The following is a 16,096-nucleotide window of genomic DNA, read 5'->3' as shown; positions in this document are numbered from 1 at the left end:
TTGAATTACAGTCGTTAATCATAGATTGGATGGTTCAGATTGATACCGTAATAAAGCTGATCTAAATAATCTCGGCCACACGTTTTAAATTAGACGGTTCTGATCTAAAATAGTGTGATAACCGTGTGGATTTCTACGGCATGAAATCATGTTCCCTATATTTCTGTGTCTATCTCTCACTAAATAACGTTCTCCATTTATTTTAAGTAAATGTAGATGGTCCTTACTCATCTCATGAAATACATTTGATCTACTAAAAAATAAAAGGCGAGACAAAACATCTCCAATAATACTACAACAAATATCTCATGATTTGTTGTCATTCTTCATTGAATCACATGAATAGATTTAACAATAATGGAATTTCTGGTATCTGTATTTTACTAAATCACATGGAATTTTACCTAACTCAACTATGAAATATTACGTGTGTGTTTGGTTCAGCTTTGGATATACAGTAGAAACTCTTTAAATTAATAAACTCTCTAAAATAATAAATTTGTCCGGTCCCGACTTGGGCCAGTGTAAAAAATTGAATAATTCGATAAAATAATAAGATAATAATTTTTTGGGAGATCCCTTTATAATTTTCGGTCCCAAGAAAATCATAAATTAATAATTCATAGAAACTGAAAAAAAAAAAAATATTACACTTTGTTGAAATATGATTCAATAGTTGTTTGTTTTCCTTTAAAGTTCAAGTCTGTTTGGAGCTCATCTCTAACTTTTCTTATTGCATCCAATAGCTGAGGTGTTGTATTTTTGTATTGTATCATAAAGTTGTGAAGAGTGTTCGACGCCATAAGTGCTTCCTTTCGCGTAACAGGTTCCAAAGACACCGTATCATCTTCGTCGTCATCCTCTGCATTGTTCTCAATGATAGTACGCACAATATCTTCTAAACTCTGAACCTCCGAACATGCTTCATTTTCACCTGGGTAGTTCATTAGATTGTCGATATCCATCTTATTACGATAGCCACATTGATTGATCATAGTCTGGAGGTCTTGAGTTTCTTCATCAAAAGTGGATTCATCCAAATTTCCTACAACGTCACTAGCTGAACGAATTTTACAGTGTCGGAAGCAATTCGCTATTGTTTCTTTTCGAACATCTATCGTCCAAGCTGGGATTGCCAAATTGATAGCATCAAGGACATTTATCTTCCCTGGATCAGATTGTCCCACCTCATAACCTTCCAATATTTTGCGGTAAAACCTTCTACGGTAATGCATCTTGAAAGCTCTTATTATCCCAACATCGCAAGGTTGAATCTTTGATGTCATGTTGGGTGGCAAGAAGAACAACTCAACGTTTCTTAGCCCTTCAATATTTCTTGGATGTGCTGGACAATTATCCACCACAAGTAGAAATCTTCTACCATGCATCATTTGGTCAAATGAACGAACATATTCATCAAAAAGCACACTAGTCATCCATGCTTTTTTGTTAGCTCGATACTGACAATCCAAGCTATTCATGTTGACATTCTTGAAGCAACGAGGCTTTGCATATTTCCCAATAATCCATAGAGGGATTTTTTCAGAGCCATCTTCATTGCAACAAATAACTACCGTCAGCCTTTCTTTATCTTGTTTTCTTCCTTCAAGTTGTTTTGTTGCCAGTGAATGATCAGCTTGTAGCCTATAAAACAACCCAGTTTCATCCATATTGAAAACATCTTTCATAGGGAACTGATCAATTTTCTCTCGAATCGATACCAATTTCTGCTCCATGTCTTGTACATCAACAGACCCACTCTCGCCAAAACGACGAAATGACTTTATGCCATGTCGGTGCTTGAATTTCCCAAGCCATCCTGTAGAGAAGTTAAAATCTGAATCATCATGAGGGTACAAGAGTTTCATTGTATCTCTTGCCTTCTGCAAAATTAATTCTCCTGTGATATTCACACGTTCTTGATGTTGTAGAAACCACTCATAAACAACCTTCTCCATGTCAGGATATTTTGCTAGTTTTGTGTCTTTTGATCTCCGCTCTTCCCTTTTCTATTTCAGCAGAGAGATAATCATTTGACCGCTTAAGTGTGTTTGATATTGTTCCTTGACTAACTTTCAACTGAAATTTTCCCTCAAGCCATCTCTGCAAGTCTTTTTGTGTGCTTGCAGGATTATCTCTCTTGTACTCGCACAACTCCTTACGTATTTGATCTGACATAGTTGATTTTGCAACACCTTTTAGATGAGAAGCCATCTCGTGAGTGAGATATGGTTTGAATACTTTTAACACATTCATGTAATTTATATATGCCAAACTTGCTTAAGAATACATTGAACATTCCACTTGTTTACATTTACTATACACTTCAAAAGTCAAAAGTCAAAAGTCGTATTTGATCTGACATAATTGATTTTGAGAGAATTGATTCTGACATAATTGATTTTGAGAGAATTGATTTATGTTTGGATACAATAATGCAAAATTGATTAAACAAACTGAATGTTGTTTGGATAGTTTTTATCAAAATTGATTTTGAATGTATAATTAATAAAATAGACATAGCTAAATTCAAGTAAATGTGCATAGTTGAATGTACATGTAGATCAATACTAAATACAGATATATTATTTAAAGCATAATAAATACGATCATTAAACTAATTTTTTTACAAAATATTTGTTCATATATTAAATTTTTTTGATAAAATATATTTAAGTTAAATAATACTAGAATTAGTTGCAAAAAATGATAAAATATAGCGTAAAATAAAGGTAAAAGAAAAAAATATAGTAAATCTGAATGGGTACACCGTAAAGGAAAATTTAAAACTTGGTAACTCATGACCATAAACAATTTTCGGGGGCTAAATTGGTTGGTTAAGTTTTCTTATTAAATTTGGTTCATCAAATTAATTACAAAGTAAAAAGAAAGAGAATTGATAAAGGGAAGTAAAGGAAAATAATAGGCTTTAATAATCAAAATATTAAATTGAATGTAGAATTGATTCTAGAAAAGCAAAAGCTATGAATTTTAGCTTTAAGAAGAATTGCTTCTGGAGGATATAAGCAATTCTGAAAAGCCAAACCAAACAACATTGAAAACTCAATTTCCACTTTCGAGGTTTGTAGAAGTGTTTCTTGGTTTTGAAAAGTCAAAACAAACATACCCTACATCCGCATGTAAAAAAAAGAGTTTAATGATGGTGGTATGGTGGGTTGACAATCTAAAACTTTGCACATACAACAAATCAAAATATTTATAATTGTCAAGTCAATTAATATTTTAATTTATGTGGTAATTTAAAATATTTTAATTAATTATGTGTGCAAAATTGTTTTATATCGGCAACACAATACTTCCTCCATTTCAGAATAGAAGCAAAATTCACTTTTTAGTAGGTTTATTCATTTAATGACGTATGTGGACCACATACGTCATTAAATGAATGAACCTAAAAAGTGAATTTTACTTATATTTTAAAACGGATCAAGTACCATTAAACTCATAAAAAAATGGTTTTTCCAATTAATTTATTGGTGGGTGCGATAAGTCAAATGTCAAATGTTATTTCATGCGTCTATACTGTTGTCTTGTCCTTTATCATTATCACAGAAAAACGACGCACCAACACCTTACCTTTCATTTTCCATTGATTGCTGACGGCTCATGATTTCTTCCCCAAAAATCTAGTCAGCTTCATCTTCCTTATCCTTCCATTTTCAATCATAAGTTGCTGTTGTTGCACCTATGGCTCATAAACGTTTGCACACTCTCTGATTGGCTATCATTCATGGAAACTGGTGGACGAAACGAAACACCCTTCTTGGGTTTTCGTTTTGTCTCCAAATTTCTATTATGCGCCGTATCTGGAACTCTCACCGCATGTTTTGCCTTTGGTAATTTTTTTTATAATATCCTTGCATCATCTATTCCTTCATTTGATTGTTGGGGTTCTGACCTCTTTAGGATTTTTGGGTTGCCTTAAAGTTTGAAACTTTTTTAAATTTCACTTTGATATTTGTGTGTGCAATTTATGGGGTTTATACTAGGTAGAAATAGAATTAGAATATGATGATTTGGCTGGCTTTTTAGTTGTGAAGCTTAAACATGAGGGATTAGTTGTTTGCACAAATCAATTTATGCAGGTTATTTTTTGTTTGTTTGATTTGACTTGGTTGTAGTGAAATTCATGGTTGGTCTGATAATTAGATTAGACTGTGTTGATGTTTTTTGGTTATGAAAGTTTGAGATTTTTTGGGGTGTTGAATGTTTGCATAGTCAATAGCACTTCTTTAAGGTCCTGTTTGGATAAACTAATTATTTTGCAGCTTATAGCACAAGAGTTTAACATATAAGCACTTGTGAATAAGCTATTTCGACGACACATGATAAAATAAAGTCAACTTGTTTTTATATAATCCATAAGCTGTTTGTATAAGCTATCCATAAGAGTTTATAAAAATAAGCGCGAAACAGCTAATGAACATGCCGGAAGCTGTTTTCATAAGTTTTTTTTTTCTTTTTTCAAACTATGTCGGTAGTGCTTATGCCAATAGATATGCTCAAATAAGCTAATCCAAACAGGCCTTAACCTAAGTGTTGCTTTGAGGTGTGTTTTTGTTGGCCTCTTCTCATGGATTGTGTTTTTCAATTGCAGCTGGGGCCCTTACAGGAGCTATAGCCGGTGCTTTAGCAGCTAAGGCTACCAAGAGTGGTTTTCTCCGGGGAGTTTCATTGGGTGCAATTGCCGGGGCTATACTCTCGGTGGAGGTGTTGGAAGCTTCCCGTGCTTATTGGTGTATGGAACAAACTGGTTCACGCGGCGCGTCTTCTATGGTTAGTGATCGTTATGGTCTCAATTCACCTTGATTTTTGTATGAGGACAATCTTTTTTAGCTTAAAATGCATATATATAGGAGATATTATGACTTGTATTGTGATTTGTGCTGCCTGGTTTTTAAGATACATCTTAAGAGTGTGTTTTTTGAGTGGCCATCTCTGATGCATAATTTTAAACCAATTCTCTAACATTTAAATCCAGGCAGATTTCATAGAGGAACTTGTTCGGGGAAGGCTTGTAGAAGAATCACTTACACCTGCTATTTTAACTGCTTACAATTTGCAAGTAATAACCTTCTCTATATCTCTCCCCCAAATTTTGCCTTTTAAAATCAGTAGCTTTGTGCGTACCATTGATGCATATAAATATAATAGTGTAGTTGCGATGGTGCAATATGAGTTGACAGTATCAAGAGTCGTTCGGTACGGCTAATTTGTTACAGGCAACTCAACTTGTTACAAACTCTGCATGTAAGATCAGTGAATAATACCACTTGCTTTTCCTTTATAGTATGAAAACCTGCAAAATGCAAACTTTCCGTTCCCGCTCTTGTCTAGTTTTTTGAGCAACTTTCGGAAAGAAAAAAAAACAGAAATTAGCCTCATTTTCTTTCATTGCTCCTGAAATGTTTTTTTTCCTTCTCCTGTTTGATCGGCTTGTGGTGATTGAAAAGTAGAATTGTGTAACCTATATCATATTTGAATTCTGAAACTAAAAAAGAGGAAGCTTTTAACTATTTTTAAAAAAAATTCAAAATATCAAGAATGCGAATCAGATATCATGAAAAACATAGATGAGTATTTATCCATACAAATTTAACACATATTAGGGCAAGAACTAGAGATACAGTCTGAAGCTTGTTTTGCAAAGGTTATTGAGCTATGTATATACATTGGTGCTGCATGTGTGCAGTATCATGTTTAATCTTTTTATGTATTTTTTAAAATCTGTGTTGATGTCCATTTAGAATTTGCTATTTATGTTATTAGCGACAATTATTACGTGTGTATCTTTCGGGTTCCCCTATTTAGAATTTGCTTTTTATGTTATTAACGATAATTATTAACGACAATTTTCTTTTTAAAGATTTATTAACATGCAGCTAAAATGAACTTCTGAAAATGTTTTCTGTGCTGATTTTTTGTAGCACAATATATAGTTTTTGACATATTATTATTTGTTTTAGTTTGAGCAGGTTGGAGTTGCTAATAACACTGGCTATGATGAGTTTCATGATGTTCATAGCTTAGTATCATCCACAGGATTGTCGGGGGATTCATTGAATAAGCTACCGCACCATATGGTTTTGAAGGGCATGAAGGCAGAGGATACTTTCTGTGCAATATGTTTGCAGGTGATTATTCTTTTCAGGATTTGTGATTTAATGGTCAAAAAGAAGCATTTGCTTGCACTCATACTTGCCACAATTTTTTATTATCCATATATGAGATTTGGATGATATGATAGTGTTAATATAATCCATTTAACATTGAGAAATATAATGTACAGGACATTGAAGTTGGGGAAGTTGCGAGAAGCTTACCTCGTTGTGACCATACTTTTCACTTGATATGCGTGGACAAATGGCTTGTCAAGAATGATTCGTGTCCTATTTGCAGACAGAATGTGTAGTTTTATTCTTATTTTGTGTTTATATTTACGGGCAGATGTAAATGTTGTATTATTTAGTTGTTATATGAGAACTTTTTTAATTTCTCCATAAAGCGGGAGGGGGAATTTGTACAGTTAACGTTTTCATTTTGGTATAAAAACCAATACTCAGTTATCATGTTTTGAAGAGAAATTTATCAAATTTGAAAAAGCAAATGAAACACCGACTAAAATCCAAATGCAACAGTGTTTATTTCTTCAACTTTTCTCCTCTCTTATTTGTGGGGTCTTTCCGGTTTTTACCTACATTGATAACAAGGCCAACCAAACTTGAAAACTGATTTTACACTTACTCAATAATTTGACAACTGATTGATGACAACCAAATACCATGAAAATCCTTTCATGGATCTGACGAGGTTTGGGAAAGCTTTGTGCAGTTAGTTAGAGCTTTGAAGAAACTCATCAAGTTAGTTAGAGCTTTGAAGAAACTCATCAGAAACACTTGTCCAAATATTTGTTTTTTAATGGAAACAAAGCTAAGTTCTACGGACCCTAACTATAGTGCTAAATTTCAATGTGGTTCTCTTGTTAGTTACTCCTAATGAACAATGGGACTAGAGCAGGGGTTTGGTCAGGAACTAGCGTCCAGACGGGCACGGGAGTGCCCGTCTGTCCGCTTTTTCTATTACACTAACGTGTGTCTATACTACATAGTGCCCGTTTGTACGCTTTTTCTACTACGCTAACGTGTGTCTATACTACATTATAATTTAGTTAACACCACGTAGAAAAACAACAAAATTAAGATATGAATTGAAATTGAAATAAAACATAGTACTAACATAACCTTTGACTATTTTGAAAATCCTTACAAGACATCAATGTTATCAAAGTCTTCAGACATTCTAATCAGCATCATCACATTCTTGAAAAATGAAAATCATATGCCATGAAAAATAAGGTTGGGTATACGTAGCGATTTTTCTTTTTGTCATGAAAATAGAGATGTTTTAACAATAATGGTAGTTGTACATCCTATTTTTCTAACACTTATTTAATGTTTGTTTTCTTTATTTTTAGTTTCATTACACCATTAACCTGTCACATATATAACACTATTCTCTCTATTACTTTATCTCTCTTTTTATTTGATTTGTCAACCTATCACATATCAAAATTATTTATGAAAATATTTGAAAAATAGAAGGATGGTTGAATCAATGCACTAACCTTAGCAGCAACTATGGGGTGATATGTAATAATATCGTCAGTCCTTTGCTTGTATAAAAATATATCATCCACTTTTCTCAATCTTATATTTTTCTTTACCCATTTTTATATGTCAAATTAATGCACACTGTAATAAAGAAATTAATACATGCACAATAGTTAAACTCGTCAAAAATGATGCCAAATCATGCCATCATCAATATTCTTTGTGCAAAAAATTTAAGTTCCCTTTGATAAGTAGATAGATGGAAAGAGTCGATAAAAACATGTTACACAAACCATTGATTATTGGAACATAAGTAAATTGTATTGAATCTTACCGGACAGCTCTATGCTTTTGATAATGCTGGTCAATTCTATGTTATAGTGACTTAAGAAGAAAAATCAAGGAATGCGATAAGCAATAAAATATATACACAAACCATTAATTACCACCATCTTAATTCAAAAAATAAATAAATTTACCACCCATCTTACATATTCGAATATTGCAATAATCAAATTGAATTGAATGAAATTTAAACTACTTTGAGTCTAAATGCTCCAAAATCAAACCAAATAAATAATAAAAAGAGAAGCACAAAATTAAAACAAATTACTAATTGTCGTCCTTCCCATCTTTTAAGCGTCGAGATCTTACGCAAGCAGAGCCCGAAAGTTGGGAAAAATGCAGTCTTAGTTTAATGTTCCCACTACTAAGGGTGACTATTACTAAGCGCTGGTTCTATCCCGACCAAGCAACCAAAGCCGGGGACCTAGGTGGGAATAGTGAAAGAAAAGAAAGAGAAGGGGAAGAAGCGGGGTAGAGTAGTGTAGACGCCTTTCAGAGGTGGAATCTTCTGGTTCTTACTATTTGACCCGAAACCAATCGATCTAGCCATGAGCAGGTTGAAGAGAGCTCTAACAGGCCTTGGAGGACCGAACCCACGTATGTGGCAAAATACGGGGATGACCTTTTAGGTCTACTTTTTGTCGCCAACCTCTCTCTCTCTCTCTCTCTCTCTCTCTCTCTCTCTCTCTCTCTCTCTCTCTCTCCTGGTTGGTCGTTTCCCTTTTCCTTAATGCACCCCCTCTCTCTTTCATACGGGTTGAGTTTCTTATTTCTCACTTTGGTCGCTACTCCTCTTCTTTGATATGTTGATGGGTTGTCCCTCAAATAATATCACCGTTATAGGCTCCAATTTACCATAAACAGAGCCACTAAAAAAGGAAAAAAGAAAAATTAACACGCAATTTCATCTATGAATTATCTACATAAAATTTGAACAAAAACATTGAAAACGAAGTAGAGATATAGAGAAAGAATGAGATAAATAAATAGATGTAGAAGAATAAGTAAGAAAGTTAAAATTGGACTGAATATGCATGCATGGTGGCAAAATGACATACCTCATATGTTTTCTTCACATTGTGCCTTTCGTTTCCTTCCTTTTCTTTGGAAAACACTAATACTAACTTCTATACGATGCAATTACTATTTTATTCAGTTGTTTTGAATATTAAGTTCAAACGGGTTTTTGATTATACTATTGCATTGGACCAACGTCAAATTTGTAGATAAGGAAACTACCATAAATGAGTTATAGATGGACATTTTTGGAGAGAAAGAAGGGCTACCAAGTACCATATGAGCACCAAAATTTTGTCTTCAATTCCACCAAATTTAAATAAAATAAAAGCAACAGAAGAACCATTCATCTCTATTTCAAAGTAAAGTACTTTAAACATAGAAGCACACATACACAGACACAAACACATACTTATTGTCTTTATTTACTAACCCAATCATATTTTTTGTTACATTTAACCAAATATATTTAGAAAGGTATAAAAAATGCACCAACATTAATAATGACAGTAATAAACAAAAGACAATTAAAACATGATCACGTATATTAACAAATGATCTAAAAAACTTCTTAAAAAAAAGAAATACCCAAAAAGAGACAAAAATTGAAAAACAAAAATGGCATTAGAGTAAATCGAAAAATGATAAAGATATGGATGAGTTTTTTTTTTTTTTTTTGTATTATGCTATTTGATGTTAATATCTTTGTGTGAATCAATTGTTTACTATATTTTAATTTCAATCATAAAAAATGAGTAATTGACAGTTGAAAATAATTGAAAACTTGAAATAGATGGTAATTGAAGTGAGATGCACGTTGTTGAAGAATAGTCAGTTAGTCAATGTTTACAAATTTATCGTTAAGATAACATGAGATCCTTCCAACCATTGGCATATGAGTCCCTCTCATAACATTGAAGTATATATGAAGGTTAGTAGGCAAATAGGCTATTACTTTCAATCTGCATATTTTTGTTTCCTGTTGTAATATCCTCTAGGGTTAAATATGTTTTTGGTCCCTATAAATGTATCAACTTTTCGTTTTAGTCCTTCTAAAATTTTCCTTCGATTTTCAGTCCCTATAAAATTTTCAATCTTCACTTTTGGTCCCTCTTTTAAAGTAAACTCATATGTAGAATTCATATTATTTAATAAAATTTTCCAGAAAAATTCAAAATATTATAAGAATCACTCCAAAAAAAACTCAAATTTTTTTAACAAAACATGAATTTAATATGAATTTTTATATTTTTTACGGTTAAAAATTCATATTTTTTTGTGTTTTTTTAAAAAATTCTAATTTTTTAAAGGAAATTTTTTTAGAATATTTTACACATTTATGCATAATTTTATTAAAAAATACAAAAATTAAATTAAAAATAGGGACCAAAAGTAGTGATTAAAAATTTTATAGGGACTAAATGTTGAAGGAAAATTTTAAAGGGACTAAAATAAAAAATTGACATATTTATAGAGACCAAAAACATATTTAATCCGATCCTCTATCCTCATTATATGTTGCTTCTAAGAAGAAAAGAAACCGTAAGGTACCAAAAGAAAGATGGAAGAAAAAAAAAACCTGCAAGGAAGTTATGCAATTAACTTTTTTTTAGAGAGAGTGAGTGGCTTTATCCATCTACCATTTTCCCCTCAATTTAAGAAGTAAAATAGTAACAGCTGATAATTCTTTTTTATTTTTTTAAGAAGTAACCGCTGATAAGTTTTTTTTTTTTACATGTGTGAGTGTAATTAATTGGAGAGTAAGGGGTAGGGATGACAATTGGACCCAGACCTGATGGACACCTGCAAAAAATACCCACAATAGGTAGGGTAAAACTCCGCTTTTATAGGTATGGGACGGGTAGGGTAATTACCCGCAAATTTTAATGGGTATGGAACGGGTAAGGGTATTGTACTACCCAGCCCCGCAACCCGCATGTACATATTTATATAATATAATAAATACTTTATTTATTTTTGGTGTACAATTATCTAATTTATTTAGCTATTTAAGTCTAAACCTAAACCTAAAATCTAAGCTATTTAAGTTTAAACCTAAATACTACGATTATTTGAATGTTTTTATTTTAATTTTTGAGGGATATTTTGGATGTTTTTTTATTTGACCAAATACTACAATTCGTACTATTTTATTAGTTGATTTAAATAATTTTGGATCATAGTTTTATTTTAATTGTGATGTTTTTTTATTGTCTTTTCATAGAGAAAGTGCGGGTAATGGGTGCGGGTATAGGCACTTAGGTGCCCATAGGGTATGGAGAAGGGCACTAAAGTTGTTGCCCACGAGGGTACGGGCTCGGGTACCAGCATTTTTTACAAATGAGGGTATGGGGATGGGTACTATAGTACCCTATCCATTGGGTACCCATTGCCATCCTTATAAAGGGTAAATATGAAACAAAAATAGGTTACATCAAAAGAAAAGTATTCCCTTTATTAATAGATATAAGTATACATAATAATGTAACTATTGATATTTTGAATCATAATGCAAATCACATTGATTGTTATGTCCGGATAATCTTAATAGTTTAGCTTGGTATGCTTCAGGAATAATATGGTTTTTCCATGAATAACAAAAGGTTGTTTACTTGTGATAAATGTTAACCGATATCTTTGGGGTATTGATTAAGGAAATAAATACTCCATCCGTCCCTAATTATAAGACCCTTTTGAGAATTTTTTTTGTCCCTTTTTATAAGATCCCTTTGCTATTTCCAACTACATTAATTATTTCTTTACATGCATACCCTTATTTATTATACATGATTTTCTTCAATCAGCAATAAATATCATATTGAAAACATAAACCAATTCTCTCTTAAAGGATAAAATTGTAAAAACAATAGTAATTACAAACATATTTAATACAAATATCCACTATCTTAATTCCCGTTATTTTTATAAAAGGGTCCTATAATTAGGAACGGAGGGAGTATGATAATATCTACATTAAAAGCTGTGTAATCAATGTATTAAAAGTTTAAAATGTATATTTTTTAACTTACAATTTCTTCTTTTGACTTCCTTAACGAGTGCTTCGGGGCACTGGTTAACATGATCCATGATTAAATCATTATATTAGGGCATCTATATATTTTTTTTGCTTAATTTAAAATGTACTCCCTCCTATCATATTTATAAAAAACATTTGACTTTTTTGATTTATTGCATAAATGATATATTTGGTCTATAATCTAGACAAGATACATCAATTATTCAATAAATCTAAAAAATCTTTTTTTTTTTTTTTTATAAATAGTGCTGAGGGAATATAAATTATGACATGGCTTCGACTTCATTAAACCAATTAAAAGGAACAACTTTTTATTAATCCTTAAAAAAAACAATTATTTATTAAAAAAAGTATGTATTTAATATATAAAATGTATAAATTTCAATACAGAATTACTATTCAAAATAAAAACTAGTACGATTTTAAGCAAGCGTTTGGCAATTCAGAAGGCCGCAGACATGGGTGTTACGATCGTGATGCGCTCGCGTTCAGGGAAGCGTCTACTACGATATCATCAAAACGGCACTGTTTCGATTCAATCGGCGTCGGAAACCACCGTTAACAAGCCATTGCCGCCGTTTTTGCCGGAAGAACTCATCGTGGAAATCCTCCTCCGACTTTCGGTGAAATCTCTCCTTCAATACAAGTGTGTGTGCAAAACCTGGAAAACCCTACTCTCAGATCCTCAATTCGCAAAAAGCCACCTTCTGAGCTCAAACGTGCATCCACAGTTGGTCTCTGTCTTTATGGGGTATTGCAAACTGCCATTTCGTATCTTATCCTTTAAAACCACTGTTGGATAACCCATCAATTAGTGCTGAACTTGAACCCGCTAGCTTTGAAACGAGACACAGCACGTCAATCATAGGTTCATGCAATGGGTTGCTTTGTTTACGTGATTCCTCTGGATTTACTTTGTGGAATCCTTCTATCAAATTGAAATCCAAATCATCTCCTACCATTGTTGCTTTTGATCTTTTCCGTTTACTATATTATGGCTTTGGCTATGATCAAGTTAACGACAGGTACAAGGTCCCAGCAGTTGTGCAAAATGGCTATAATTTGGATGAAACTAAGACCTTAATTTATACCTTTGGGGAAAAAGATTGGACAACTATTCAAAAGTTCCCATGTGATCCGCGGTGTGATCCTGGTCGGTTAGGGGTAGGGAAATTTGTGAGTGGCACTTTGAATTGGATAGTTAATAATAAAGATGTGATAGTTTCGTTTGATCTCGAGAAGGAGACTTATGAAGAAATTTGGCTGCCTCAATATGATGGTGTCAATCATGTGTTGTATGTTTCAAGTAATTGCATTTGCGTGTCTATTGATCACTCAAAGAAAACTGTTGTGTGGATGATGAAAGAGTATGGAGTTGTTGAGTCATGGACTAAAATGATGATCATCCCCCATGATAAGTTGACATGGGATGTTCGTCCCCTAGTCGTTTATCTGATGCCTTGTTCATCTCGGAATACGGAGTTCTCTTTATGAGACCTCAGCATTCCAAACTTAGCGTGTATAACTTAAATAATGACGGTGGTTTAGATTATCGTACTACAATTTATGGTCGATTTGCACGTAATCTACATATTTACAACGAGAGTTTGTTATCACCACACTGGTAATTCATATATTCTATTGTTATCTTTTAGTGATATTGATGTTTGAATTAATGTTTTGTAGTGTGATCTTCTTTTTAATCTATTCAGAAGAAAGTATGTTTATGTTGTGTTGTAGTAGAATACTTGTATCTTATTAGTTCTGCTTTTACTTTACATGCAGAAACAGCAGGCTTAACAATCTGTTTTGCATCTACACTTGCAAGAGTAATTTGTCTCTTTTAGTGATATTGATGTTTGAATTAATGTTTTGTAGTGTGATCTTCTTTTTAATCTATTCAGAATAAAGTATGTTTATGTTGTGTTGTAGTAGAATACTTGTATCTTATTAGTTCTGCTTTTACTTTACATGCAGAAACAGCAGGCTTAACAATCTGTTTTGCATCTACACTTGCAAGAGTAATTTGTCTGTTGCAGGCTTAATAATCTATGCATGCATTTTTCATGACAATTTCAAATTTATCAACATCTCAATTAATTTGTTAGAAAAATTAAGTCCTTCTTCAACAATGCGGATAAGTTAATAATGAGATGGTAGGTAGTAGATTTGCTTTGATCCTGCAACTGAAGAACAACTTATATGTTGTGTCTGCAAAGTCTACTGGCTGCTGCTTTTTGCCTAATAGACTGCTGCATAATTCCTTGCTGGTAGTAGTGTGTGGATTTCTTTTTTTACTAAAGAACCAAACAATGATGGCAAGGGTGTTGATGGCAAAGGTAGTAGATTTTTTTTTTTACTAAATTTTTTTCTCCTATGAATATTTTAATTTGGCTTTGTTGAAAAAAATTACTGTCATTTGCCAAGTTGGTCTGAAATTATAAATAATGTTCAATTTTGGTAAAGAACCAACATGCGATTAAAATAAGCATAGTGGAGATGAGGATGTTGTGTTGGATGTGTAGTAATACTAGACAAGATAGTATTAGAAATGATAACGTTGGAGAGAGAAATGGGGTAGTGTGCCTATCATAGAAAGGATGGTGAAAACTCGGCTTAGGTGGTTTGGGCATGTAGAGGGAAGACCTAGAAAAATAAAAGAAAACTATTAAGAAAAATCTATTTTCATTGTTGTTGTTGTTTGTTCATTTCCGATGATTGTTATGTACATGTTTATACTTAAAAATTTATTTTAGTTACCAAATTGCATCATTTATTTTCGTGTTTTATTTTAAATTTTCAAATTTAAAGTTCATCTTTGATTTTGAACAGTTTTTTTGTTTGTTTTTGGTGTAGCCTAAAACACAGTGGAAAGAGAAACAAAAGAAATAGGAAGCAAAAACTAGGATCCGAGTACATTATTTAAAAAATGGTAAGGCAAGAACTAGAGAGACGGCGCAAAGCTTGTTTTGAAAAAGTCATTGAGCTATGTATACACTGGTTTTGCATGGGTATCTTTAATCTTTTTCTGTATTTTTGAAAATAGATGTTGGTCTTCATTTCTAATTGCAATTTATGCTATTAATAACAATGATTGTATGCGTCTCATTGATTTTCCTTGTCGGTTTTCGTAACCTCAATGTAGACCATTTTAAGATTTATTAACATGCAGCTACAATGAAGTTCTGAAAATGTTTGTTGTGTTGATTGTTCTGTACTTCCATACGGTTATTAGTATTACATCTAGGGTTTTATCGTTTTAGAAGTCTTTTGTAAATCATGTGTTGGGAGTTCATTATTTTGTCATTTGTAGCAAAATGTATTGTTTTTAACGTATTGTTACCATTTGTTTTAGTATGAGCAGGTTGGAATTGCTAATTACACTGGCTATCATGTGATTCATGATGTTCATAGCTTAGTAGCATCCAGAGGATTGTCATGGGATTCATTTAAGTTACCGCACCATATGATCTTGAAGGACACGAAGGCAAAGGATTGTTAGATACCCTTCATTTAGTTTTAATTAGTTTACTTTAGTTTTTTGTACATTTATAGAGTAATCAGAATACTTTTAGCCAGTTAGAGTGTTTTCATATTTTCTAGGTTATAGTTACTTTCCCTTATCCCTAATGAAAAGTGATAAGTTTTATACTTTGTTCATCAACTCTTTCATTCCTTTTCTCTCCCAAATGTGTGTTATAGTATTTAACAAGGATGCTCACTGTGCAATATATTTGCAGGGGATCATTCTTTGCAGAATTTGTGAATTAACGACCACAAAGATGCATTGTTTGCACTGAGATACTTGCCACAATTTTTCACTATCCCTATTTGAGTCTTGGATGATAGGTTAATCTAATCATTGAGAAATAATTTGAAAAGCAACTGGACCATTGAGAAAATGCAAGTTTTTTTCCTCGTGTATTAAATGGTTAATTAACAGGTCTTAAAATGGAAGAGTTCTCTCATATCTCAAAAGGGTAGATGAGAATTTAAAGAATTTTGATCGTTGTAGACACTACATTTGAATCTCGATGAGGACAATATTAAAGGCTCTATTGCCTGT

The 16,096-nt window shown here is 32.5% G+C and overlaps 3 protein-coding genes across 6 annotated transcripts; 2 read left to right on the top strand and 1 right to left on the bottom strand.

Annotated features, from left to right (window-relative positions):
• Window positions 1-306: 306 nt before the first annotated feature.
• Window positions 307-1,958, bottom strand: LOC112420938 (CENP-B homolog protein 2-like). Its single transcript, XM_024780777.2, has 2 exons — window positions 726-1,958; window positions 307-324 (listed from the first exon to the last, which is right to left on the bottom strand). The coding sequence occupies exons 1-2, from the start codon at window positions 1,956-1,958 to the stop codon at window positions 307-309; spliced, it is 1,251 nt and encodes a 416-aa protein (XP_024636545.2).
• A 1,588-nt stretch (window positions 1,959-3,546) lies between these two features.
• On the top strand, window positions 3,547-6,651 carry LOC25493833 (NEP1-interacting protein-like 2). Of its 4 annotated transcripts, none has more exons than XM_039833728.1 (5): window positions 3,547-3,857; window positions 4,619-4,797; window positions 5,003-5,086; window positions 5,997-6,155; window positions 6,311-6,651. In XM_039833728.1, the coding sequence occupies exons 1-5, from the start codon at window positions 3,752-3,754 to the stop codon at window positions 6,431-6,433; spliced, it is 651 nt and encodes a 216-aa protein (XP_039689662.1). In that variant the 5' UTR covers window positions 3,547-3,751; the 3' UTR covers window positions 6,434-6,651. The 4 variants fall into 4 exon arrangements, with proteins under 4 accessions (XP_039689662.1, XP_039689663.1, XP_013457917.1 ...); XM_013602464.3 differs by having other exon boundaries at window positions 3,549-3,857; window positions 5,988-6,155; XM_039833729.1 differs by lacking the exon at window positions 5,003-5,086.
• A 5,837-nt stretch (window positions 6,652-12,488) lies between these two features.
• Window positions 12,489-15,840, top strand: LOC112421146 (F-box/kelch-repeat protein At3g23880). The gene is made up of 3 exons (XM_039832809.1): window positions 12,489-12,678; window positions 12,743-13,654; window positions 15,386-15,840. The coding sequence occupies exons 1-2, from the start codon at window positions 12,489-12,491 to the stop codon at window positions 13,522-13,524; spliced, it is 972 nt and encodes a 323-aa protein (XP_039688743.1). The 3' UTR covers window positions 13,525-13,654; window positions 15,386-15,840.
• The last annotated feature ends 256 nt before the right edge of the window (window positions 15,841-16,096 follow it).

The sequence above is a fragment of the Medicago truncatula genome, chromosome 4 (genome assembly GCF_003473485.1).
Source record: "Medicago truncatula cultivar Jemalong A17 chromosome 4, MtrunA17r5.0-ANR, whole genome shotgun sequence".
In the NCBI taxonomy this organism is placed as follows: domain Eukaryota; kingdom Viridiplantae; phylum Streptophyta; class Magnoliopsida; order Fabales; family Fabaceae; genus Medicago; species Medicago truncatula.
Note: the sequence above shows the minus strand (reverse complement) of the source record. Positions and strands in the feature narration are given on the sequence as shown.

Bases quoted from the DNA above. Each gene is read 5' to 3' on its own strand.
- LOC112420938 (XM_024780777.2), bottom strand. From the start codon at position 1,958: ATGGAGAAGGTTGTTTATGAGTGGTTTCTACAACATCAAGAACGTGTG.
- LOC112421146 (XM_039832809.1), top strand. From the start codon at position 12,489: ATGGGTGTTACGATCGTGATGCGCTCGCGTTCAGGGAAGCGTCTACTA. The intron at 12,679-12,742 runs GTGTGTGCAAAA...CCACCTTCTGAG, and splicing joins ATCTCTCCTTCAATACAAGT to CTCAAACGTGCATCCACAGT.
- LOC25493833 (XM_013602464.3), top strand. From the start codon at position 3,752: ATGGAAACTGGTGGACGAAACGAAACACCCTTCTTGGGTTTTCGTTTT. The intron at 5,087-5,987 runs GTAATAACCTTC...TATTTGTTTTAG, and splicing joins TAACTGCTTACAATTTGCAA to TTTGAGCAGGTTGGAGTTGC. The intron at 6,156-6,310 runs GTGATTATTCTT...TATAATGTACAG, and splicing joins TCTGTGCAATATGTTTGCAG to GACATTGAAGTTGGGGAAGT.